This window comes from Panicum virgatum, chromosome 2N, assembly GCF_016808335.1.
Source record: "Panicum virgatum strain AP13 chromosome 2N, P.virgatum_v5, whole genome shotgun sequence".
In the NCBI taxonomy this organism is placed as follows: domain Eukaryota; kingdom Viridiplantae; phylum Streptophyta; class Magnoliopsida; order Poales; family Poaceae; genus Panicum; species Panicum virgatum.
The window spans coordinates 42,636,331-42,660,873 of record NC_053146.1 but is presented as its reverse complement, the minus strand read 5'-3'; the positions used below and the strand labels follow the sequence as shown (position 1 = coordinate 42,660,873).

Genomic DNA, 24,543 nt, shown 5'->3' with positions numbered 1-24,543 from the left:
TGGGTCCGCTCCGTCCCTTGCTGCTGCCTCCATCCAAACACTGCAAAAAAGGGGTTCGACCCATTCGGGTTGGACCCCTTCTCCCAACGAAACACACAGCAAGTGCATGGCTCCACGCCCATGCCCATGCGCCCTGCAAGAGGGCACTAGTGGTGGTGCAGAGGAAGCGTGCCGCCGGCGCATCGAGCCGGGCGGTCTGGATGAGGAGAGAAAATGAATGGAAGAAGAGAGAAGATGAGCAGATAAGTTTGAGTATTGGCCCCCACATGTCATAATGGAAAGGGTGGAGGGAAGACTCAAAAGTGGCTTCCACATGTCATAATAGAAGTAGAGGCTGAATAAGAAGATTGTTGCTGGAGTTGACGGAAAAAGATAGAATCCCAGAAATTTAAGACAACTGCTGCTAACTAAGGGCAGGAAGTGGTGGTGTCGTTGGAGATGCTAACGCGCTAGCACTCGCTGGATGACGGTGGGATGCTGCGATTGCGTTGGTAAATACTACATGGCTAAATGCCGTTTTGTTGGGGGTTTTTTTTTTGCGTTTTTCCTTTTTACCGCTTCCGCTACTCCTGAAGGATATAGCTGTTTTTTTAACCAAAGATCACTTTAGCCTTGCTTTGTATTGGAAGCAAAATAAATTTGGTTGGAGACCTGGAGTTGCCAGCACTTCAGACTTCACTTTTAAATGAAAAAGATTCTAGGCTTCAGAAAGCCGCACTCAAAACTACTATAGGATGATTATAATAACTCTTTAGGAGGCATTTTGTTAAGGAAAGCAAAGTTTTTTTTAATCTCCATCTAGTTTGATTGTACTGTCGTGTCTTTGCGCCAAATAATACATATGCGCAAGCTCTTGGTTGCATTGATTTATCTTGTAGCCCTGATCAATCTTTGTATTTGGGTTGATCCATCTCAGTAACTCTGTTTAGCTATTAGCAGGATTGGAGACGGAGACGAAGAAACTTGAACAGTGACAGTATTGTGCTTCCTTTTTTTCTTTCATCTAAAGTATGCGGGCAGCCAGGCATGAGCCGATCGATGACTGGACCGGGGGATCAGTCAGTCGGGTCGGCCCTGACCGATCATTCCTATCCACTCCAGAGCGGTCTCATCCTCACCTGTTTGTTTATACTAGTGGTTATGCACGTGCCTAGGCACGTGTTTATTTCGTGGTTTTGCACATTTTGAGTTCCATGTTTAAAACTAATTCTATATATAACTCTACGGAGCTACATAATATACACTAGTGTAAGAGTTCCGCCAAATAGACAAATCAATCAAGAATATGTAAATCACAAAATTCAACAAAATAAGATTAATAATTAATAACAATAATAATGTAGCATAAGAACTTGTCTCAATCCATTAATGTTGATTATTGACTGATATGAGAATTTAAAATATGGCCAACACCAGCATGCAAGACTTAAAAAATGTAGCAAGATCCATCCATATTTCTTGCTCAGATCAGCCATGGTATGGGATTAATTTAAATAGATATATTTCTCCACTCAGGTGTTACATATGTTCTTTAGAGCTCCAGCTATATCTTCAGGAATGTTAACTTGGACCTCGTTCCATAACCACTTCAGTAGATCTATGACCAACCAATTCCTTAGAACTCTCACATTCTGGTATACAATACATCACCACAACAAAAATGTTAGTTAGATAGCTAATGGCATAGCATCATCATATCAAGAGCATTTAACTTTGACGAATAGTGTTAAGAGTGTTACAGACTTCCTAGGTTGTTTAGAATGTTGCATCTTCGTTGAAGTAGAGATGAACTTTCGGGTCACCTGAACCGTATCCGTCTGAGTGAACTCGAAAATGTGCTGGTTCCTCTCCTACGAGATGTTCCAGGCAGTGTACATCATGAGCGCTATTTTGGTTCTTTTCTGTTTCCTTGGCAAGCCTGAAAGTTCCTGTTGCTATCACATCGCAATGGTAGAGCTCTGGATAAGATCACGCAATGTCCACGTGACCAAAGTGAATTAGGTGGCAACCCTAAAAAAAGGACACTGAAAACAATGAATATGGCAAACTGCTGTTGAGAAAACAACACATACAAGTCGAGTTTTCACTTGCATCTTTCTAAAGAAATTAGTGGAGCATACATGATACATGGGAAATCCCATCCAGCATGGATGATGGATTGATGGACAGTAATTAAGCAATCTTTTATATCTTTTAAAAAATAAGGAACGAAAAACACCACCGCCACTATTCAACTGAAACATAGGAAAAATGCAAGGGAGCAATATTTCCAAGTTCTTTGACATACCATCTCAGGAAAAAAAAAGTTCTTTGATGTACCTCTGGGGAATTGAGCAATGCAAATAATTTGGGATAGACTGCCGTCGTTGGTGGCCTAAGCACCAAGTGATTCTATCTTGCCAGCAAAGGTGCTCTTAATAGGAAAACACCACCACGACTTTATTCTGCTTCCTCATCTCATCAATTTCAGTTTTGTGGTTATATGATAAGCCAAATCCACCAAAGAGCACAGTTTTGACCACAGGCCTGCACCATGAATCAATCACACATTTCACTGGATAGTGGATAGTGATGTCCATTTTAATGCCAAGAGCCCTAACAATTATTATAGCTATGAACATAACACAATAAAATGCAGAGGCCTAAAAAGATTCAGACTTTCAGAGGCATAACAGTTTTGACAACCATCAACTGGGTCACCAGAAATGGACCAGAAACCATTTTAGATGTGACTAATATACCTTGCTTGGATACTGAAGCAAGCATTTGTTCATTCAGCCATATAAAATTTTTACACCAGGGGTTAGCATTGAGCCCTTATTTATTTGCTTTAGTGATGGATGAGGTCACAAGAGATATACAAGGTGGGATCCCTTGGTGTATGCTCTTTGCTGATGATGTGGTGCTAGTTGACGAGAGTAGGGCAGGGGTTAATAGGAAGTTAGAGCTGTGGAGACGCACATTAGAGTCGAAAGGGTTCAGACTTAGTAGGACCAAGACCGAGTACATGATGTGCGATTTCAGCGCGACTAGGCATGAGGGGGAAGACGTTAGTCTAGATGGGCAAGTGGTGGTCCAGAAGAATACTTTTCGGTATTTAGGATCGGTGCTACAAAAGGATGGCGACATTAATGAAGATGTTAGGCATAGAATTTCAGCTGGCTGGTTGAAATGGCGGCAAGCTTCTGATATCTTTTGTGACAAGAGGGTGCCACAAAAGCTAAAAGGCAAATTCTATAGGACAGCAATTCGTCCGGCGATGTTATACGGTGCTGAATGTTGACCTACAAAAAGGCGACATGTCCAGCAACTGAGTGTAGCAGAGATGCGGATGTTGCGGTGGTTTTGCGGGCACACAAGGAGGGATAGAGTCCGGAACGAAGTTATTCGGGATAGGGTCGGGGTGGTACCAATTGAGGAAAAACGTATCCAGCATCGGCTGAGATGGTTTAGACTTTGGACATGTCCAACGAAGGCCTCCTGAGGCGCCGGTGCGTAATGGGGTTCTTGAGCAGGTCGATAATGTAAAGAGGGGTAAAGGTAGACCTAAACTGACGTGGGATGAGTCGGTTAAGAGAGAACTTAAGGATTGGAATATCTCTAAAGAGATAGATTTGGATAGGAGCGCTTGGAGACTAGCTATCAATGTGCCTGAACTTTGAACTTATTTCTTTCTGGTTTCATCTCTAGCCTACCCCAACTTGCTTGGGAAAAAGGCTATGTTGTTGTTTGTTTGTTTGATATAAAATTTTTAAGTTTAATGGCAACAACGGATATCTCATATAATGATTTACTACATTTTTATTAAGTTTAAAATTCTGTCCCCTTAGGCTCAGCTTTTGTTATGCCATACATCCATATCAGCCATCCCATAAAATGCTTATGACTTCCAAGTCCCGGCAAGCAGGTGTTTGAATGGCTATAAATTTTCACATCAAAATTATCTATTGCTGAGAAAAGGCCAAGCTGAAGTTAAAAACTGAGAGAAGAATATTACAATGGAATGGTCTGGACATCTGATGCAGCTATCTCTACCCAACACCGGGTCATCAATTCTTCTTGCATCCATAAGTTTACCAGATTGACCTATTGTCAAAACCACTCAAAATGATTATTTTCTTTTCAAATTACTGAAATAGTATGCATGCTACGATAATTCAACAAATAGGGGATCTGCATGATGACTACCTGTGGTCTGTGGATCCTCGACAAATGGCGAATATTTTTGTTTTGAGTAAAGCACATTCTATCTATCCGAAAAAAAAGAGTATAGATGCAAACTTATCCTATAGAAGCTTTGTGAGTATATAACAATATCTAACTTATATTTACTTCCTGATCCAACAGGTAAGCCTCTCATGAGTTTTTAGCAGAAAGAATGAAAAAATGGTAGAGGGAAATATTGTCTCTGATCTACCAGGGAAGTGTCTCATCAGCCATTAGCAAAGCTCATGTTTCAAGTAGCAGGAAATCAGCTTATCGGCTAGATCAGTCTATTATGGATTATGAAATTAACTCTATGGGATTACATGCTTGCTACTACTTCTATGTAAAGTTCAAAAAAAACTGAGTAGAATAACTCTAGTGAGAACATTGCTAGTGACATGTTGTTTCAGCATAAAAGAAGAGAACTTTTAGTAGAGTTCAACAAATGAATATGGTCCTTAAAATATTATGCAACAAAAGAACCAGTCTGAACAAGGGAGTATTTTGGACCAAGCAAACACAAGCAAAGCTGATAGTAAAGTTTAGACTTGAGACAGAATAAGTAACCAAATTTTATATCAATAAAGGCAGAAAACAGGAATGTCAAAAATTACAAAGGAGAATGAAACACTGTTAGTGATGTATATCGCATCTGCAATACTTTGATCTTGCTTTAAGTGGATTGTAAAGTCCATGCTTTAGGCATTTAGATAAACTCTCCACAAATGGCTGCAGTAGAAAAAAAAAATAGCACATGTTGCATAAGAGCATACTTGACAGAATCAGATTGCATAAGGACTGCATTGTAGCCATATTCCTTGAACTCGTCAGCTCTACCATGCAAGCATTCTAACTGTGTCCTTGACTGTAACAAAAATAACTTAATATTAGCATATAGTATTATCAGGTAAATCTCTTAGAACAGACATATTGGAGCTCATGTATGGCATTCAGCTTGGTACATACATCAATAAAAAAGCAGAACTTAATGAATGAACTAACACCCAAAGGAAAACACCCTAAGCACACCAGTAATCACCACAGTTATTAGTTCAGTCAGTTGTGTCATCCTTGGCAATCAGATATAACTACTGCTAACAGAGTCAGCAACTGAAGTTCAGACAATCATTTCCTGAACTTGTTCAGCAAACCAACAACATAGCTACTCCTACTTAATTGGAGGACAACTGCAATTACGACCATTCAGACTAATGATAAAGAAACAAAGTGATACCAGTTGCAACTAATACGCATTGATTAATCATGTTGGTGGCCAGAATCTACAGAAAGAGTAGCACATGCCAATTTTCACATGGTTCTAACTAACCACCTGAATCTACAGAAAGAAAGTATGCACGTATTCATCAAACTACTCCTGCGCAGGAAACACAGACGGTCAACAGCTCGTACCCAAGAATCGAGCCCAGCAGTCTATATGCCCGGCCAGGGAACACGAAATAGCATCAGATCAATCAAGAACCAATCTTGGAGGCCAACAGCACCTACCCAAGAATCGAGCTACTCTTGCGCGACAGTAACAGATCGGCCAGGAGAGGGGAAGGAAGAGGGTGGTGCTTACCAAATGGTGAAATGAGGAGGGTGGGCGAGAGAGACAGAGAAGCGGCAGCGCGTCGCGTACTCGAGGACGAAGACGCTAGTGCCGAGGCGGAGAGGGATGATGAGCGAGGCGCCGAGGACGCCGCCCCGTTGGTCCTCCTTGACGTCGAATTTCTTGGGCTTGGGCGACCGCGCGGAGGGCTTGACCTCCGGTGACTGCAGGACTCGGGGGAGGAGGTGGAGCTGCGCCATGCCAGAAGCAGTAATGAATGAACTTAATGACTGAACTAATAACTGTGGTGATTACTGGTACACACAGCAAAAGGTAGTTATAGAGATAGCTAAGGTCTTAGTATTTAACCCCATCACTAATACTCTTCCTGGCCCAATCACAACCCACCTTTAATTAGCGGAAAATATCAAAGCATTCATTAAATCGAGAAGAGAATAGAATAACCAAATCAAACCTGAAATTAGTCAATCCTGCTGCTATCAGTGTGGAATCCTGAAATTAGTCCAAAAAAAGAACCATGAGTACAACAACAACAACAACAACAACAACAACAACAACAACAACAACATAGCCTTTTGTCCCAAGCGAGTTGGGGTAGGCTAGAGATGAAACCCAAAAGATGAAACCCAAAAAAAGAACCATGAGTGAGCTCCCAATAATTTATGCTAACTTGATTCTGTGATTTACATGGCCCCAAAGTAGAAATATTTTCTTCTCGAGTACCTCAGCTTTCTTCTCCAGATCTTCTTGGAATAGCAGGAAGAACAAACAGCCTTCCTCTCCAAATCATCTTGGAATAGCAGGAAGAACAAACAGGAGGTTGAACTCAATGCTGACCACGGCATGCTTGTTAACCCATTATTTATTAGCACAATTCACAGAACCTGCAATGCTCCACACGGTTGTTGCTCTTAGCAGCTTGTACTCATGATGACCACGGCTGAACCTGGAAGCCTCTGAAGGACTGATCAATTAGTTTGTAAATATATTGAAACCTGGAATAGTAGTAGATAATCCTATATCAGCACAATCTTTTGTAAATAATGAGAAGTCCTAAATGCATTGGTTCCCACGAGAATCAGTATATCCAAGCAACTTGCACATGAACATGGTTTCCTTTCAACAGAAAAATTAAGAATGACCATTGCAATGTGTGAATGAAGAAAAGATTCTATTTGTTCATACCTTCTTCTCATAGTAAGCAAAAATATATATTAGAACAGCCCCTGTTTGATGTTAGGAATGAATGATGGCATCGTTATGCCACATATCTGAAAAAACAAATTTCTGTAAGAAAATTTAGGGAAATTGTGAATTTACCAACAGGAAGACAGTTCTATTTACCTTGAACTATTTCTCTACTTTAGTCTGCTATTTTTCAATCTTCCTACAGTACTGTGATGGAGGGATCATTGTCTGCTGGTGCGGCAGCCGCTGCGCGATCCTCCTCGGTGTCGGTGGTGGCCAGCGGCAGTGGAGCAGCAGCCTCAGCCGCTGGGTGGTTCTGCCAATGTTACTTTAACAATCAACAACATAATTCCAATGATTCTGCAACGAGATCATATTTTTACATCTGTTGCACGACATTATTAAGGACTGTATTTTTTGTGAAATCTAGCATTATTAAGGACTGTATTATTAATAATGTCCTTAATAATTCCAATGATTCTGCATTATTAATAAGGACTGTATTATTAAGGACTGTATTATTCAGAACTATGAAGCATTCCAGTCTTTCTTCCAAAAACAAATCATACATGGACTGTATTATTCAGAACTGATTTGTTGGACATGTACTGGGAAACCCCGGATGGCTTGTATGTTGTATCCTATTTTTAGGCGCCTCTGACTATTTTTTTTTTCCAAAGAACCAAGCGCCTCTAATTCTACGGCTGAATCAGGAGGGCGTCAATGATGCGCTTGCCCTCTGGACCTTTGCTATACCAAGATGAGACATAGTCACCGTAGATTACATCCTGATACTTTTGTGGCTCATCCTTGCTCAGTGCTCACAAGCTGTGGGGCAGTGCATATTTTCCTTGACTTTGATGGGTCATAGAATGTCGCCACTGACAAGCGGGCACGTTCAGCATTGACAACAGCTCGATGAACAGAGCTCTTGTATCTTCCATTGGTGATGATATGGAGAAGGGTAAAAACACGAATAACATGGTTTAATCCTAAAGGAACCAAATCTCAAGTATACCATTCATGCAACACTTAAGCCATGACACACCACAACAGGGCCCCATGAAGAATACGGAACATTAGCCAGATCAGGAAAAAGGGTAGATTAATACTGGTGATAAAGCATGTTAATGTACAGTACCTCTGTCTGGTCAGCCAAAATGACAAGGATACCATCAGGCAAAGGAGCCACAGGTATCCACATTCCATCCTTCAATGACTCGAGGCCACCCACATCATCTTGTATCAGAAGCGTTATTGCACCCATATCAGAATGAGATTGCAATCCAAGAGCAAGGTCTGGTTGTGGACAAGGAGAATAATAGCTAATTGTGATATTCTGATAAACTTCTCCAACCGCCTCTTATATATAAGATGGTGGCAGGTTCAGACTTCCAGAGACGATACGCAGCAATCTTTGAGCAAGATCTTTCATGTTGTTGCTGTATTTCACAATAGTATCCCTGCAAATGCTACGTGTATTAGCTTCTGTGTTTCAGGAAAAAAAAAAGATATCTGGTGTAATGTGCTGACAGGGATGAAAATAGGATGCTTAAGTCCAACAGGTAAAAGAAAACTGAACTGAATAATCAGCACTATGCTATTGCTCGATTGCCCACTTTCTACTTATCAGCGCATCTGAACAAAAAAATCCTACATCTCTTATGCTTATGAACTCTCTGAACAAAAAATTCCTACATCTCTTTATGCTTACGAACTCTACCTTGTCATTCATGAATGAACAGAACTGTATTCTTACCAAATCATGACTCATCCAGAGATGAGCTGAGCAGATAGAGAGGATTTTTCCTATTGTTGAACAGGCCAATTACCTGTATCCGGGGACGAAATCGGGCCAGTGGGCGGGCGGGACTCCGGGAGCGTGTGGTGGTCGAAGTAGTCGCGCCAGTCGAGCACGGAATCGTCGTTGGCGAGCATGCGGCTGCCGTACCCCTCCGCGGCGGCGCCCCTGGCCGGGTCGCACGCGAACCGGAGCTTGTCCTCCATGGGCGCGCGGAAGAAGGCGAGCCCGGCACCGCGCACCGCGTCGAGGAGCTCCCCAGGCACGCCGTGCCCGACCACGTGGAAGGCGCCAATAACACGGACGGCGGCCGGCGACGGCGCGGACCGCAGCGCAGGGGCGACGCGTACGGCGGGCTGGGGATGACGCGGATCTGCGGGGACGACACGGACGGCGGCCGGGGACGGAGCGGCGGCGCGGCGCCAGCGACGGAGCGGAGGCGATGTTTGAACCGGAGAGCGGGGGGCCACACTCGGATCTGCGCCAAGGATGGAGCGACAGCGCGGTGCCGGCAATGGAGTGGGGGCGGCGTTTGAACAGGAGAGGCGGGGTCGCGAGGGAGGCGGTGTCGCGAGGGGGACGCGGGTGCCGCGAGGGGGAGGCGGGCCCCTGTCCCTTGGGCCGCCGTCCGCGGCGTCGCCTTCCGCCGCCGTGGGCGAGGCTTTCCTCCTCCTCGGCCTCCACGCTCCCCTCCTCGCCATGGCTCGCCTCCCGCCTCCATGCAGCTTCTTGTGGAGGATCGAGCGAATGGGGAGGGGGGTCGCGGGAGATGGGGAGGGCGAGGAGAGGCGGCGAGGCGAGGGAAGGCCGCGAGGGAGGCCGCGCGGATAGCGGTGGGAGGCGGCGTCGGGAGGGAAGGCCGCGCGATTAGCGGTGGGATTAGCGGTGGGAGCAGACGGCATCGCGATTTGGGTACGCGGGCGGGTAAGGCTATCTCCAAACATTCCCCAGTCCAACTCCCCCAAACTACTATTTACTCTATTTTACTATTTTTCTCAAAAAAATTCCTCCCTCTATAACTCCTTCTCTCCAACCATTCCCCCATATCTATTCCCTCTATATACTATCACTCATTAACTAACTATTTATTTATCATTTTTGAATTTTAAAAAAATCATACAGTATTTGTACTGTCATAATACACATTATCATCATGTTATGGGGCTCAAACGAGATTAATATCATGAAGAAACGGTGTAATTAGAGATATAGGTGGAGTTGAAACTCACTCTATATATAGAGAGAGTTTCAACTCCCCCCATATACAGGGGGAGCTTTGGGGGACCGTTGGATCGGATTTCCCCCCAAAGCTCCCCCTAAGTGGGGTGGGGGCCATATAGAGGGCACCGTTGGAGCAAGCCTAAGGCCGCGTGCAGGTGAGAAAAAAAGAGAGATTTGGGTAGAAATATTTTTCTTGACGGTGTTTTGAAGTTTGGTCAAGCACTAAGATCTTCCATATGAGTCTAACAGAGATATTTTATGAGATGGGTGGGTGGGTTAGGGTGGGTGAGAATTGTATTCAATTCTTTCATTTTTTATAGTATAGATAGTATAGATACGCCGCGCCGGCCCCATCCAAGCTCCAAAAGTCCAAACACAAGGGCATAAACTAAACCCTCCAATTAGAAGCTCTTGGAAAGGGGCAGCATCGACGTCGTGCAAATGGGTAATCTTTAGGTGCACCTCCAACCCTCTTTAGTTCAAAATTTTATACTAATTTTTTAAATTGCGATATGATTTTGAAAAATTAGTATAAAATTTTAAACTAGAAAGGATTGGAGGAATTGACACCCATACCCTGAGATGATAGCCAAGAGGAAACAGGGAAAAGGAAGGCCGTCAACCCCACCCAAGCAAGCAAGCAAGAGATCTTGCGCCCGGCCGGATTTTGGTTTTGCTTCCAAGGGAAAAACCTTCGGCCCGCACGGCCACGCCATCTAAATTCCCAACCAGACCCCAGCTTCCGCTGCGAGCGGCCACACACGACGCGAACCCGAGCAGGAGGCAGGCAGGCAGGGGCTGCACTGCTGCAGGCCGGGCGCCATCAAGCAGCAAGCATGCTGGAGCTCCTGCTGGCGGGGTGCAGCAGTGTGGTGGTGCTCCTCCACGGCGCCAGCCTCTTCCTCCGCGCGCTCTTCGCCCCGCGCCACGCCGTCGCCAGGCCCATCAGGTGCGCGCCGTCCCGTGTGCTCCCGCGCACCGGCAAGGGCTTTTTTTAGGGATCTCTCACACAGGCAAGGGGCTCTTCTTGTTTCTGCAGCTTCCTCGGGTTCGTGGCCTGACCGACGGATCCGGTGAGGGGTCCCGGCCGAGGTGCGGGGATCGTCGCCGACGGATTAAGGGGATCGCCGGTGTAAGTTCCGGAACAGAGCCCCTCGACCGATGCAGATAGCCTTGCTGGTCGTGTTCCTGTGGATTGTGAGAAACACGAGTGCTCACTACGCGTGTAAGTTGCCCAAGTTACACCACATCAACGAACTGTGCCCACAAGTTTATTAGCTCGTGCATCTCCCCTTGGTGCAACCTACCAATTCCTTGACAGAATATCGTGCCTCATTTGCATGGCATCGCCTACATCCAGTGCAGCGCGCGCGCTACTGGCAAGTTCAGTAGAGTACAGCCGAAGAGCCAGGTCGGTGATCTTCGATCTGCGCACCAGCTCCACGGCGCGCAGAGTTTGGGTGCCTCGACGGCTCGATGGAACCGGATCCGCTGCAGTTACCCCCCCTGCAGTTGGGTCACTGCCACGTGGGCCCCACGCGTGCAGACCCCACACGCAGTGACTCTGCACGGCGGCCAACTGCAGCGGAGCCTCGTCCCGGCTCGACGGCCTGGCGGATGGCACCGGTGTGACCTTTTGCCGAGGACTGGTGGACAGCCGCTGTTGGGTTGTGAACTTGTGAATTGTGATACCAACCCGCGGCGGGAGTTGCGCGCGGGTGCGGTGGATTGGTTTAATTGGTGATGAGATAGTGACCGGCAGCAGCTACGTGACCGCAACAACTCGACTAGTTCGTTGCACCGGCCGGCTGCCGGCCGGGTACGCGACTCCCTAATCCCTTTTATTTTACTGAGAAATATGCACATGCATTGCTATAGAAAGATATATAAATATACTGATTCACATATAAAAATTATATATCATGCATTATATTATTTTATAATAGTATAGTACGTGTCGGTTGAGGATTTTGATCTTTTCTATTTTACTCATCAAACAGTAATTCTAAATGGTTTTGGACCCTTAACTCAATACAGTCATCCAAATTCCAATTAGGACTCCGATTGACGTACCAAAAATTATTGCTTGCTTCAGTATTACTAGACAATTATGCTCGTACGTCGCTATGACAGATTTGGTATAAGTATCGAATGCGTATAATTATCCTTTTATTAATTTGGAGGGATTACGTGATCGAATCGTGAATGGAGAGCTAGTCCGACTCGCATATGGAATCAGTGGCGGAGCTGAGGGAGGGCTGGCAGCGGCCATGGGCCAGCCCGCCTAATTTTTTTTGTTTAGTACCCTCTAATCTTATCTTAATCCTAGTTAAGTTTTTAAGTATTCTTTAATTTTAGCTAATCTTAACTCAAATTTCCAAGTACTTTTTAATCTCATTTTAATCTTAGTTCAAGTATTTAAATATGTCTTAATCTTAGCCCACTTCAACCCACAACAAAAGCCCACAATATTATTCAGTTCCTTAAAAGTTCACACAATCCACCCTGATCTCTAGACTAGGAAGTTCTCTCCGTTCTCCGTGTGTGGCTATCATAGCTCATCCGTATCTCAGTGGAGGGTGCCAGCGGACTCACGTCTCACGATCGACATCGCGCGAATGCACGCCAAGGCATCGATGACAAGTAGATAGGCAGCCACAGCCGAGATGGACGACAACAACAAACCTACCTGCCCCACTAATGCGATTAGCATCAAATCCATGGCTTCTGTCTGTACATCTTCAATTTAAACCAATATAAATTTATTATTGTTGATATGGTATGCTCTGCAAGCATTGTTGATTTCGTATCGCATAATAGAATAGATTTTTTAAATTATGCCTAATCTTTGTAGAAAATCAAGCCAAAACTAAAATGAACAAGATATATTAACTCCGTTCCTATTTTACTTTGTGAATTGTCATTGCATGATTAAACAATATATACCGTAACTAACTAGCACATATTAGCATAATTAATAAAAAATTAATGTAAATTTCCAAATTTTTGTACCTACAAATATTATCGAAGTGTGTTCGGCCTCGGCCCCCATTAAAATTTCTTTCCAGTTCCGTCACTGTATGGGATGACTAAGGCCCACCTGTCAATGATACAAGACGGAACAAACCAAAAATTTAAGTGGAAACCTTACTTGCTTTAGAAATAGGTATAGACTACATAATTATGCCGGTGCGTTGCTAAGGACAAAGTTGGTATTTGCTTGTGTGTTAATTTGTAGAAATTTATGTGATCGAGTCGTGGATAGAGGACTGATCTGACTCGCATACGAGATGGACTATGGTCCACCCGTCAATGACATAAGGTGCAACAAATTAAAAATTTAGGTGAAAATCTTACATGCTTTAAAAATAGGTATAGAACACACGTGTTTGGGAAAAAGGGAAAAATTATCAGATCTGAACAGTGAACTCAGATATATTCCCTTCATCCCAAAACAAGTGTTCGTTTAGAAAATTTCAGACACATTACTAATAGAGCAAAATGACCATGTTATTCATAATTAACTATAGCAATTGTGATTAAAAACCGCGGTATTATTTTGCTCCCCAGATACTTAATAAATCAAATACATTGAAATCAGAAAAGTAACATCTACTTAATCATTTGATTGGCTCCATACCTTTCTCTATACGATTTCTTCTTAGTACTTATTATTATTTTAATTAGATGGACTTTATTACTGCATAATATTAATACAAAAAAACACTTTTTATGGATAAAATTTGAAAGCTAAACGAACAATTATTTTAGGATCCTATTACCGGAATTGCTTATTACTAAGATGTAACATGTAGTATTAAAAAATGGATGCTCAATTACTCATTACATTATGTATTGATTAATATAATGGTAAATAACTCAAATAAATATAAATTATTAGCACTGAAAACAACTTGTTGCACTGCTATAGAATTTTTTTAATAAACGGTTCACTCAAGGGCATGGCAGAAAATCTTGCTGAACTTAAAAAAATGAAATCCGTACAAGTCACTTCCTACTCATGCAAATGCAAACCAGTGGTATGAAATGAAGAAGAAACAGGAAAGCCAACAGAGAAGACAATCCGGCTCATGAGAAAGCATTCAAAGCACCTGAGAAGAACACGTCCAGTTTCCTCAGCTTGCTCAGGTATTCTTTTATATATATATATATATATATATATATATATATATATATATATATATATATGTGTGTGTGTGTGTGTGTGTGTGTGTGTGTGTGTGTGTGTGTATATATATATATGTGTGTGTGTGTGTGTGTATATATATACATATATATATGTATACATATATATACATATACATATGTATATATATACATATACATATACATACACACACACATATATATATACATATATATGTATATATATGTATATATATATACATATATATATATACATATGTGTGTGTGTTTGACCGGGTTTCTACCGGCTCCGTCTCCAGCTCATCCGGAACCAACAATTATGGGTCTGTTTGGCAGAGTTCTAGCTCCGGCTCCCTCAGCGGCTCCTGCTGGAGCCCTCCCAAACATTCCGAAAGTGGAGTGCCTACATACTGTAGCATGTGAGAAGGTGGAGCAGTGATTTTGCCTACGAGAAGGTGGAGCAGATTAAGCCACAAAATCCAACTTCACCTATTCCAACTCCGGCTCAACCATTTTTGTATGGAGCCAGAGCCCTCCCAAATATGACCTATGGCTCCTTCAAAATGGCTCCAGTTCCTCCTCCAGAGTTCCTCAGTAGGAGCTCTCCCAAACGGGGCTAGCGGTATGGCGAGTCAAAGTCCCCATGTTCCCTTGCCTTAAGGCTTGTTGTACGACGGGATTGTGGTTGCTGCTACTGTACATGGCTACCTCCTGTTAAAGTATTAGGCAATTGCACTATTAAATTCAGAAATAAATAAATCATGAACATAACTAGATCTAGCATGAACAACTCTATCATACTAGTGGCAAGGCACAACAGGATGATTAACTCTGAGAACATGATTAAGAACTGGATGGAAAAACAAATTACATACTGAGCCTTGACTTTTGGAAAGACAAACGGAGATGACTGGACGAAGACAGTCCTGTTGACGGAGTGCAGCAGCCGATGTCGCAGACGACGGTTCGCCGCAGCGCCTAACTTGGACGAAGGACGAGCCGTGATGAAAATCTTAGAGCAGTCGCGCCGGGTGCTTCCCAAAAACCTTATTTGTCCTCTCCCGGTGCAGGATCTCGAGGATGGAGGTTCCGGAGATCTGCTCTCCCGATCGTCGGTGCACGCCGATGCTCGGGATGGATTTAGACAACGATGGCGGCGCAGCAGCGAAAAAGAGGCAAAACTTTAGGTTTTGTAACCCTAACTCGGTTTTGTAACCTTAGCTTGAGTTGATGTGTTCTCTGGAGGTAGCATATGGGTTAGATATATAGGAGATCCATAGGACCTCTCAACTCCCCTTAGCAATGTGGGATTAAAGGTTTGCACCCCTCCACCACTTCCTCATGCCTACATGGGCCTTTGAGATTTATTTGGAATAGCTGAAATATTTAATAGGCCAAGCCCAAATTCCAACACCTCCTGATGTAAAAAAGTCATCGATCGTGGTGGGCGTTGCAATGATCCACTTGGCTCAAGTTTCAGGTTTTCGCAAATTGTTGTTAATGAGCCCTACATGAGCAGGTCCTATATGTTCTCTCCTGAGAAAGCTGCCCCATATCATTTGAGATTTCTTCTTTGACAGCATAGAGGCATAATTCATAGGGAAGGTTGGTAATTAAATGAAAGGCAGAAGGCTTTTTATTTGTTCTTCGAACCTTTTTTTTGCTTAGTTTAGATTTAGATGGCGACATATGTTAGTTGTCACTGTTTTAAGAAATTGACTTAGTTTATTATCATGTTATTGTTAATTGTAAACATTACTTCCATTGGTGGCGCTCCTGTGTTACCTTACCTCCGCCACCGGCCGAACCGCCAGCACCGCCGGGTTGCCGATGCCGCCAACCACCTCCTCCTCTAGGACCGATGGTCATTGAAGCTCCGAAAATCTAAAATCCTAATCTCCACCGTCTCGACCACCATTCCGGACACCAGCAGCTGCTCCTCCCCTCTCCCACCCCTCGCCGGCAGCCGCTTCATCCCCTCCCCCTCCCCACTCGCACCTCCACCCCGCCCCCTCATCCTCCGGCCCTGTGTGATAGAATCACATTGCATGCGATGAGTTTCAATCATTTACCGCCACGTGTCTACGCATGGCCACGTGTCATCAACTTATTTAATTTATTGTCTTCAATACAAATTACAAGGAATGATCTTTTGTCTGACCATATATATGAACGAGCGAGCACCAAAACTAACACACGACTTTCTTTGTTGTGCCAAAATCTACATAGCACGAAAGGCACTTCGGGTACATCCAAATTCCAAAAGGACAAACGCGATGAAATTGATTGAACAAAAAAGTTCCGTTTCCTGTTGTTCTAATCCTAACTCTGCACATCGAGTTGGTACGTGACATGACATTCATTTCATATTCTGCGCAAAATTGTTTGCCTCCAAAGGAAGACCAGGCCGTCCACATGTTCAACTTATTGGATCGTACGTATCAATGGCAAATTGATATAATTTAATCAAATTTTGACACTGCAGGAAGCTTTGACTAGCCTTACTTGCCTGTCATTTTCTTTAGATCCAGCTTTCTTGTCTGTGAGTCTGGTGGGAACAGGGAAACCCATCATGAGACCAGCACCTGCCTACTCAAGTTGCATTTCATGAACACATCATGCAATTTCGTTACAAATTCAACACCTCAATTTCTTGCATTGGCATCTTAATCTTGTTTTTTCAGTCACATTGGCATCTTAATCTGGCATTCCATTGGATTTTTTTTTCTTGGAGCAAAGGATGCTTATTACAAAGCAATAGAGAGGATGTGACTTTTTCTCATCAGCAACAAATTGGTATGTGTGGTCATGGCGTCGCTCTCTCAGACGATGGTGCAGGGGCCGGGGTACTCGTCCTCGATGGGGATGTAGCATGGCTGGCACGGCTTCATGTGCGGCGGGGGGCATGGCAGGGGGCACGACGGTGGAGGGCACGGCTTGGGGCACATCGAGCACGGCATGGGACAGCAGCACTTCTTCTTGGCTGCTTCCTCCTTTTTCTTCTTCTCTTCTTCCTCCTTCTTCTTCTTCTCTTCGGCCTCCTTCTTCTCGTCGGTCACCGACACCACCTCTGCCGGGTGCTTTGCCTTGCGCAGCGCCGCAACGATCTCCACCACGTCCACCTCGCCCACAACCGTCAGAGTGCTCTTCTCGTCGTCGTATGTCAGCGACTTGATCCCTGCCATCGTTATCATCACTTCATCAGACATCTAGCATCGATTCACCAGGCACGAACACACATGAATGACCACCGAATGACCAAGAAAATGCCTTTAGAGAGCGGCCGGCCACGGATAGGGAGGAAGATAATCGACCTTTAATTTTTGATGAGATCCCCAGGACGCAGGTTTTGCACTTCTTGCAGGTGATCGCCACTTTGAGCACTACCTGATGTTGCAGAACAAGGGTGATGAAGACCGATGGAAAATCACATGCTTGGTAAGGATTAAGAATGGCAATTTAAATGGGCAACATCAGATTTTAAATGCTAACCTTCATCGTCAGATCACCACGAGATTGATCCTTTGGGGACTACTTGGTAACTAATTGGCGGGCGTGTCTAAAATTAAGCTCTGCTAAGAAGCCTCATTTCCTCTAGGAAGCTTTTATACAGGGTCCTTGATGTCGGTCAAGGGGCCGTATGCCCCCCCCCCCCAATCTTTGGTTCAGAAATATGTGATGAGAGACCAATCTACAATGATTGAGACCAAGCAAGTCAGAATTACTAGTAGGTTGAGCTCACATGTAGAGACACGGTCGTTGGGATTATTCTGAAAGAGAAAATGGTGATGACTAGGTCGACATTTCCCTATCACAAGAGATGCCAAATCGCTGCAGATGGCGGTTCACGATATAAAATGTCTCGGCGAGTTGGTACTCTTAACAGACTAGTTCTTTGTACAGCTAGTTCAAAGAATATTTGGATAGAGAATGCATGTTCCTGCCTGCTCTGGTTTCCTGGATGTCGCAATGGCAGTAGTTGACGTGTGAGATAGTCTTCTTCTCTAGCTATTAGATATTTGCTAGCGAGCGAGATGACAAGAGCAGGTGGCAACTAGGAGACGTAAGCAACTAATACCATTAGAGAAGTAGAAGTGCACTAGTACCGGTATATCAGCAGGTTTTTAGTATTGGTGTAATCAGCCCGGTACTGATGTCTTGGTGGCCCAGGGCAGAACTAAAAAGAGGGGCCCTTTATAATACTTTATTAGAGCTAATAATAACAGTAGCTCCACCAAAAAAAATAATAACAGTAGTAGTAATAAAACACTGTTGAGCAATGGAATTATACAAAGATAACATTAGCAATTTACTAAAGGTACTAACATACTGGGTTGCCTCAACAAAATTAATAAATTACCAAGTTGTTAACACTCAATGGGGCCACCTGCCTAAAATTATTGCCCTAGCCGAATCTTACTATTACTAATTGGAGGCTCTTTTGGAGACTCCATATGAAGCCACCTAGGATCCTAGGTGGACACTGTGAAGAAAGAGAAAAATCCTATAAATTCTCATAAAAATCAGAAACATCCAGCCATCAACCCAACAACTCTAATTATAATAACCATCGGATCTGTTATTGTCAGACCCGGGGCAGCGTGACTGCTTATAGGCATAGAATATTCTAGAGTAAGGGATAGCTCATGTATGTACCTTACCTCTCTTGTAACTACCCAAATAGGCGTAGAACTAGCTGCAGTACAAAGAAAACTACCCGATCGTGCTGAAGTAGGACTCCAACTGTACTCGGCTAGAACTTTCCATGTAACCCTGTCCCTCCGAATATATAAGGGCGGGCATGGACCCCCTCGAAAGACATCAACATCTAAGGTAATACAAACCACCACACAGGACGTAGGATATTACGCAACTCGCGGCCCGAACCTGTCTAAATCTTTGTGTTCCTTGCACCATCGAGTTCCAGAGCCGTCGATCCCTACCTACAAACCTTACTGCTAATGGTATCGCTAAGCAGGCTTGGCGGTAAACACCGACAGCTGGCGCGCCAGGTAGGGGACTCGACGAGTTCATCGGCGAGTTCGATGCCCACTTTCGCTTTCAGCACCATGGTGCCTCCTTAAGGCGCCACCTTCGTCTTCGGCTCGTGGGTCTGCGTCGCCAATGGTTTGGGCGGTTTTGACAGCCACCTAACCAATCTACCCACGCTGAGGGCAACTACATCAGAAAGCTCTAGCAAACTCGCCGGATCAAGTGATCACGGCGACATGCTGCTTCCCGACCTCGCTAAGGAAATCGAGATGAAACTCGAAGATGACTCGAGTTCCACTCGGACTCAGATTGATCTCAAACCAATTTCTACTCGGATTGAGACTCCTGCTGCTCAACCCATCTTCGGGTTGCGCAATTCATCATCTACATACAAACAGATAATTAGACCAATCTATGCGAATAGCTTGAATCATCTGCCATACGTTGAGAACCACTCAATCACCGCTAGCCAGGAGGCATCCGTTTTCGACGTATACCGAGATCCAGTTGAGTCATCCCAAGACAGCCTGGATTTCATCACCAACGCGCTGGCAAAGATCCAACTCAAGTCTGGTCGAAGCCATACTCTCGCAGAACTACTCGATAACCTGCGAGAAGTCGCCAGCATTGATGATCTTCCGTTTCAACACGGTACTCCCCTTACAACTGAGAGGGAGACTGGTTCTGGGGACACCGTCCTAGCCGATTGTGAATCAGATCTAGAAAGCTTCTCCCCCGAACATTTGGTTCCGGTGATCATCCAACAAGCCGGAGGTGCTCCTAGTCAACACGACCCCAATGAAGCCTTGACCTTGTTTGGTTCTTTCTACTTTTGTAGCGCACGCAATCCGAGAAAAGAATCTCGCATGCATGGAGTGCTAAATGAAGCCTATTTGCAAAATCTTTTCAGGGATGGGCGTAACTTTTCGCGACGAATCTAATGACGGTAATTAATCGATAATTTGCTACAATGATACTACAGTAACCATTATCTAGTCGCGCGGTCAAAGGTCTTATTAGATTCTTCAGGGTCACTAGCGCAGGGGTTTTGAAGTTAGTTTTGTAAACTGGCTTTATTTGACACCGTAATTAGCAGTCAAAGTGTCACTATTCACTAGCATGCTACAAAAGTAGCGCGAACCAAACAGGGCCCTTGGATCAAATTTCAGAAGACAACTTGACCCAAGACGCTCCACAAGATGAAGATGAAGCTACTCGCATAGCTCGCAGGGCAAGAAATCAACGTAAAGGAGAACGCAGGGTCCGAGTGACCGAGCTCGCTCGCCTTCCTCCACGTAACCTCAACAACGAATTCAACAATGTTGCGGACCCAGTCTTTAGAACACCAATCGCCGCGATGACAGAAGCAACCCTGCGGCTTATGCAGATGCCTCAAAATCCGAAGATGGAATGTGTCATACACCTCACCAAGAATGCTGTTGAACAACTCGAGAGACAAAACCCGCTGTCCTCGCTTCATGGCACCCGGTCAAGGGCCACGGCAACAGTTACACCTCAAGCAAGCCGTACTCTTGGAGGCCATCATTGTAACACCCTTGGTGTCTGCACAGTAATTAAAAAGGTGTCTGCACAGTAATTGGGTATATTTTATATGCATCATGTGTGTGAATTGCTTGAAAATGATCTTTTTGTAAATATAAAGGTTATATGTGTAATTATAATTTTGTGCAAGGTCTTTTATGTAGTTATGTTGATTAGGTTGTGTAATTATAGCTTTGGTGGAGGGTATTTTTGCAAAATTTAGTGTATTTAATGCATGGCAGCAAAATTTGCTTTTAAGTGTAAGTTTAAAGTGTTTTTGCTTTGAAAAAGACAAAATTCCTTGGAATTCAAAATCCCTTCAATGTTTTTAATTTTAGCTCTTGAATCTTTGGTCAAATAAATTTTTGCACAACATCAAAGTTGTAGATCTTGAAAAGTTGAACAACTTTCATGTTGGGCACTTTTCCATTTGAGCTTTAGTTCAAAAGTTATGGCTTGTTTACAGAGTGGTCCCTGGAATTTTCTGAAATTGCAAAATGACCCTTATCCCCTTCCCCCACCTCCCTGCTCTGTTTCTCGCCGCCGCCCACCGACAGCGCCGCCCGCCGGCGCCGTAGAGAGCCTTCCCGGCCATTACTTCGCTTCGCGCTGGCACCCACGCGTCGCTCTGCTCCACCTCCCCCGCCTGTTGCCTCGCGCTGGAGCCCCCCGGCCGTGCCACACGCGCCGCCGAGCCCAGAAGCGTCCGCGCCGCCGCCACCTCGCCGTCGCGGTGGAGCGCCCGCTGCAGAAGCCACCGCCCTCTTCTAGCGAGCGCCCGAGTCCTACAAATACCCCAGAAACCGATTCCTATCGCCCTTTTGCTCTCTCCTCGCTCCCACGCCACAGAACGCCGCCGCCGCCCCGCTTGAACGCCGGCGAGCTCACCCCGCCGCGGAGCCACCACCACAGACCCGCTCCACCCCAATAGCCCCCACCATTAGTCGCGCCTCGTCCTAGCGCCGCTTCCCAGCCGCTTCTCGTCGCCCAAAACCCACCGGAGCTACCCCGCCGCCGTGCTCCGAGCCCCGCAAGCCGCCGCTCGCCGTGGACCGACCTCCTCCCTCCCTCATTTCGTGCCCCAAGAGCCTCCAGAGAACCGCATCGACCTCTACTCCATTTCCCCCAACCCATACCTCGCCGCCGGTGAGCCCCTCGTCGGGAAACGGCCGGTCAACCGCCGTCTCCCCTCTCTGACCCAGCCAAGGACCCTCGGGTTTGAATTCGAGAAAACCCAGGGGGTTATTTGAATAGCTCAAGACACATATGAATAGTGCTCTAGGGACTTCCTTGTGATGTTTTTCAGTGATCTTTGAAATTCAATATCAATTCGTGGAAAATTCGTAAAATAGCAAATTTGGATGTTTTGGAATCCTCTTGAAGAGCTCTATGCAGTAGAACCATAATATGTTAGGCTTTAGTTGAAAGTTTTTGCTGTAGAATTTGATATGTGTTACTAGTGCATAAATATTGGTTGATTTTATCTTTTTCTTAACTACTGTATAAAGCCATGTCTTGCAGTGAAACTTTTATGGTAGTTTACTCATGTAACACTAGTTTTTCTATAAAATGTTCATGATCAGTTCTCTGGTGTAGCTATTTATTTGTTTTAATCCTTGTTTAATAGACTTTATTTATGATAAATAGTTTCTGTTCGTAATAAATCATGAAAATATTTATGAATGTTCTTTTTGAGTAGCTTAGCTAGTACAGGAAGTTAAAATTGAAACTTGCTAAACTGATGTCTTTTTTGTTTATTTTCTCAGAATTAATTATGTGTAGATAAAATAATGAAAAATTCACAGTAGCTAGTTATTTTCTGTTTCAACCTCCTGTTAAATTTTGAGCTTCTACTTTGCTCTAGTTTGACCTGTATAATTCAAGCTTGTTCTAGGTGTTGTCTGAATGAATGAATTGTTGTGATTAAATGGCTACATGTCTTGGCATGATTTTTATAGGGTAGCTTAATCTGTTCATGTTCTGTCTAGGATAATTTTTGCTAAATTTATTGCTATTTGTGATCTGAGTTGTTTATTTAATTAGCAAAGCTTGAATTAATTGCTATAGGAATCAACCACCACTCATTTTATGAAGTTAGTATAACGTGCTTGTGCTGTTGATCATGATGCCTTGTGTAGTTAAATTTGTTATTTAACTACTCTATAAACGATTGCCCATGTGTGTATTTATAATATTGTTCTTGCATTACATATAGATACGACTACTTTGTCGGACGGGACGTACGAGCTGATCCCGGATTCCGAAGGAGGTGATTTCGAAGCTCAAGCGAACATTACCGTACTAACTGAAGCCCCGGACCAAAGTTCGGAAGAGCCTAGAGCTGAAATAGTTAGCAACTACCGAGAAGGCAAGCCCCGGACATAACCTATACTTCAAATCAATATCATTTACTGTATTACTTACTTGTGCATTTACAGTTCTTAGGATTTGAATTGAAACCCTAGATGCATGATCCTAGGAACCTATGTACTGAACACTAGACCTGAGTTCGAATAATTGCTAAGCTTATAGGACCGGTAAAAGTCGAGTGATTGCCTGTCACTCGCGAGATCTCTAGGAATTGCTTTTTTTTCTTTCTGTTATCAATATAAGGACGACAGACGGGGTTGTGTTCGATATCATGACCTTATGTGAGACCCCGTCTGTGTTGATGAACTTGCTAAGGTCGCGGTGTGTGGTAGTGCTGGTTAAGTTTTTGAAAGTACTAGCCACATGCCGTAAATATGGTACGCGGCAAGCCTAGTAGCCGATTGGACCAGGGAGTGGATATACCTTTCACTCTCTCTCAGGGATAGGTTTTATTTTTATGTTGCGCAACACTACGACTTCAAGGGACAAGGTTCGGCCTTGGAGCCCTGTAGTCGGGGAGAGTGACCCTATCCACAAGCCGGAAAGAAAGGTCAACGGTTGTTTGGGAATGACCCGACGGTGTTCCAGACGTGTGTGCTGGGTTTATCCTTGCAAGGTTGAATTTCGATTCAGAATCGTCCGCCTCTCACGATGAAATGAGACTGCTTGATCTCTTTGCCACACAGAGTAAGAAGAGCAACAATATTATGATCAATCTTGATGTTTGCTTAAAGTTCTACCATGATTGAATAGTAGTTGCTTACATAGAATGGTTAATCAACTAGAATCTTGAAAGCTAAAACTTGAAAGTAAGGACATACTCTTTATTGCTTTTCAGCAAAAGGAAAACCAGAGCCTCACAAAACCTTGCATAGTCTAGCTAAAGTGGACTACTTATACCCGTTGACGGTTAAGTCTTGCTGAGTATTAGAATACTCAGTCTTGCTAGTGAAACCCTTTTTCAGGTATGAGTTTTGAGGATCAGATCGCTAGCTTGACCTATCCTTGATCGATGCCTCCTGGCTGGTCCGTAGAGTGGGACACGTCTTCGACCGGCAATGACTATGACGAGTGATACCATGCTTGGGCTAGCCTGGTATCCTTTTTGCGACGTGTTGTAGCCGTTGTGTTTTATCTTTCGCTGTTTAAACCCTGAAGCTTTACACTTATGGCTTGTATAACTGTTTTACTTAAGTTGGCTTTGTAATAATGGTTTGAACTGGTTTGTAATCATTATTATGCCTGTGTTGTAAAATTGTGGTTGTAATATCTCTGGACTCGCCTTCGTGCGGGGTATGCTTGTTCGATCTGAGAACCGGTGGTTGTATCGGGACGTTACCCGACAGACCAAGAATTGTTCCGTTTGAAGTGCGTTTGAGCTGATATTGCCTTTATGGTGATGGCCTGCGCACTTGAGCCGGGATAATTTAGGCGGTTCTGCCACAGCTGGTATCAGAGCTACAAGCGTACATCAGAGGTGTTGGAA

General features: G+C 44.2%; 1 protein-coding gene, 2 long non-coding RNA genes and 1 pseudogene across 3 annotated transcripts; 1 reads left to right on the top strand and 3 right to left on the bottom strand.

Moving 5' to 3' along the window:
- Positions 1 to 1,335: 1,335 nt before the first annotated feature.
- LOC120660559 lies at positions 1,336 to 5,779 on the bottom strand. The gene is made up of 5 exons (XR_005669644.1): positions 4,189 to 5,779; positions 3,998 to 4,086; positions 2,320 to 2,526; positions 1,744 to 2,010; positions 1,336 to 1,631 (listed from the first exon to the last, which is right to left on the bottom strand). It is a non-coding gene; the product is annotated as an uncharacterized LOC120660559 (long non-coding RNA).
- Positions 5,780 to 7,449: 1,670 nt separating this feature from the next.
- On the bottom strand, positions 7,450 to 9,690 carry LOC120660558 (annotated as a pseudogene).
- A 1,035-nt stretch (positions 9,691 to 10,725) lies between these two features.
- Positions 10,726 to 11,904, top strand: LOC120658844. The gene is made up of 2 exons (XR_005668864.1): positions 10,726 to 10,935; positions 11,026 to 11,904. It is a non-coding gene; the product is annotated as an uncharacterized LOC120658844 (long non-coding RNA).
- A 4,902-nt stretch (positions 11,905 to 16,806) lies between these two features.
- Positions 16,807 to 17,795, bottom strand: LOC120658843 (late cornified envelope-like proline-rich protein 1). The gene is made up of 3 exons (XM_039936998.1): positions 17,646 to 17,795; positions 17,468 to 17,540; positions 16,807 to 17,331 (listed from the first exon to the last, which is right to left on the bottom strand). Exons 1-3 carry the CDS (start codon positions 17,649 to 17,651, stop codon positions 16,976 to 16,978), a joined length of 435 nt encoding a protein of 144 aa, XP_039792932.1. The 5' UTR covers positions 17,652 to 17,795; the 3' UTR covers positions 16,807 to 16,975.
- Positions 17,796 to 24,543: the final 6,748 nt, after the last annotated feature.